The sequence below is a fragment of the Sitophilus oryzae genome, unplaced genomic scaffold (genome assembly GCF_002938485.1).
Source record: "Sitophilus oryzae breed Bouriz unplaced genomic scaffold, Soryzae_2.0 scaffold_1178_pilon_pilon, whole genome shotgun sequence".
Taxonomy (NCBI): Eukaryota; Metazoa; Arthropoda; class Insecta; order Coleoptera; family Curculionidae; genus Sitophilus; species Sitophilus oryzae.
Window position 1 is genome coordinate 644393 of NW_022145813.1, and position 2676 is coordinate 647068.

The 2676-nt window shown below is 35.8% G+C and overlaps 1 protein-coding gene across 1 annotated transcript; it reads right to left on the minus strand.

Moving 5' to 3' along the window:
* Positions 1–678: 678 nt before the first annotated feature.
* Positions 679–1772, minus strand: LOC115890505. Its single transcript, XM_030910755.1, has one exon. The coding sequence runs from the start codon at positions 1689–1691 to the stop codon at positions 939–941; it is 753 nt and encodes a 250-aa protein (XP_030766615.1). The 5' UTR covers positions 1692–1772; the 3' UTR covers positions 679–938.
* Positions 1773–2676: the final 904 nt, after the last annotated feature.

The following is a 2676-nucleotide window of genomic DNA, read 5'->3' on the forward strand; positions in this document are numbered from 1 at the left end:
TATAATGTTAAAGAGTGACACGTGTTTCGATCATACGAGCATCATCAGACAAATACTATTAAAATTAATCTACACACACGTTCACATTTCACATATTAAAACAACACTGTTCGTGTTGTTAACACATAAACACATATGTTATCTATGACTTCAGCACTCTCGCAGACAGCTTTTTCAAGTACCGATACGTTTGAGACATGGTGGAATTATTTGATTCTTAAAAGTTGTCAAAGTTGTCTAAGGTGTCTCTATTGTTGCAACTTGTTTAATGCGTTCATGTCCCCCCCGTGGATCCTCTACTGCGTGGTCTTGATACTACTTCATTTCATTGACAATATCTGTAAATCTTCCTCTATGATTTTAAGAATAGTGCACACAAAATTATATTATTAGACTGTCTAAGACAGTTGTTGTTTTTTGGAATTTTAAATTCTATAAAAAAATAGATTAAGGTACAAATATTTATAATAATGTTGTAGATTTACGTCCTTATGTTACAGATAAAATGGCGTTCGCAGGTTTAGGATCATTTTTTGATAAAGACGAAAACACACGTCGAAACCTCGGTAATTTAAAAAAAAAGGTTGTCTAATTCTTGGTTCTAAACCTGCGAACGCCATTTCAAATATTTATAATGCGGGTCAAATTATGTTTTATTAATAACTAACAGCAAGTATATAAAATAATTATTAATTTATTTTTTACATCAGTTTTACTGCAAAAGGAGTTAATGTATAAAAATATAGAAAGGTAATATCTCAAGTAAGTAATACACCAATATAACATAAATTAAGACATAATATAAAAAGTTTTTATTTTATTTGAACACAGGCACTTGATGCTGATACAACTTCTTCATTTACATTATCTTAGACGTTCATTCATACAATACTGTCTCACTTTTTTCCTTTACCTTATTTTTTTTCTTTGTTGATTTATTATTCAATTTCATCGTTTAGCTCGGCCTCATTATCTTCATTATCATCCTTAGTTTCTTCGGTTTTATGCTCAGAAGCTGCTTCGTCCAATTTCTTCTTTTTATGCTCGTTTTCGATTATCTGCAGTTCTGCGTTCTTCTTTAGATGTATTCCGTAATACAAATGCTCAATGACTATAGCCATCCAATCGGCAACTTTAATGAGGAAACTGCCAAACTGATCTGAATCTTCCCTGGCCGGTATGTCGACGTTTCTCAAGTTACAAATCTGCTCCAGAATTATGTTGGAAAGGTTTCTTAATCTGACAGAAACCAAAGGTGGCACAGGAGTTTTGACCGCAAACTCCATACCAGAAACGAATAAACGATAAAGTAATTCATAGGCTTGCTTGTGCTGCTGCTCCTTTTTCTTTCTTTTCACTAGTTTCTTCAACATAAATTTAATGTCTTTTCTTCTAGAAACATCGGCTGATTTTTTCTTTATATGGGCAAAATACCGTTCCGTCTCTTCCGGTGTCATAGCGTACAGTTCTTGTAAAAGTATTTTTATTTTTTCGACCTTTTCTCTGGGTAAGTGGTAGCCGTGGTCTTGATACAAAGCTAGAATGAGCCTGCGACTGGGGATTGCAAGCTGATCAATTCTAGGACGACATTTCTTGTTTGGATTAGGTTCATTAGATCGCGATTTCTTTTTTCTAGATCTTGGTTGGTAGTCATCGTCGAGATCGTTATTAAACTCATCGTCCTCTGCCATGGTTTAATGTATAGATGTTTACAGAAATTTAGAAATACAGTGCTAAAATACTACATTTAATTTGACAACAGCCGTCAAGAGTTTCACATGATATTTAACAAGGTTATTAAATTATACCAGAACATTGAATAAATTATTTAAGGAACAATAATATGAATAAAATGATCCCTACCGCGATGGAGCTTTAATGTTAAGAGACGTTATGTTTAAATTTAATCTATAAAGTAGGGTAGACTAAATAATTTAGTGGTTGTGTTTTACTTTAAATTATTAAAGGTCATTAGTTATTTAAATTGTTCTTCCTCTAGGAGATGCGAGACTTAAGCTTGATTTTCATGCATCCGTTGTCCGACGATACGTTGATATGATATTAATTTCATTGGTTGAATTTAAAGGCTTCAATTGGTTAACCGTTTCTAAACAAACGAAGTCTTTAAATTCAACCAATAAAATTAATATCGTATCATCGTATCGTTGGACAACGGATGCATGAAAATCAAGCTTTAGTCGTTGATGAGGAAGCTCCTAGTCAGGTGCTAGGGGGAATTCCCTCTGGCACTTTGGCTAGGTCCAAGGAGCATCTCATTGTCTTGTCCCTGGCTGTAGTGTCGTGCCCAGGGAATTGCACCAAGACGTATAACGATGCCGGATGGGACAACCCTGTCCGTCATACCAGGCATCCTCTACTGTCTGTGGTCATCTATCATGGGCAGAGGGTGTAGGGAGTCTTAGCTTTACCGCCCGGACCAAGAGGAGACAACCTCACCAAAAACTTAAATCCTATGAAGCCGGGACCAGGACAAAGGTATGCGTGGCAAGATAGAAGACTAGTCTCTACGGATCTCAATCTTGGAGCACCAAGGGGCAATCCGTTGTATTCTTGTCTCACTTACTTCTACATGCGGAGCTCTGTAGAAGTGGACCGACTAACCCTTGCAGTGTAATTGATCTCAAATCCAAAGAGGCAATAAAGAAAGAGGGATAT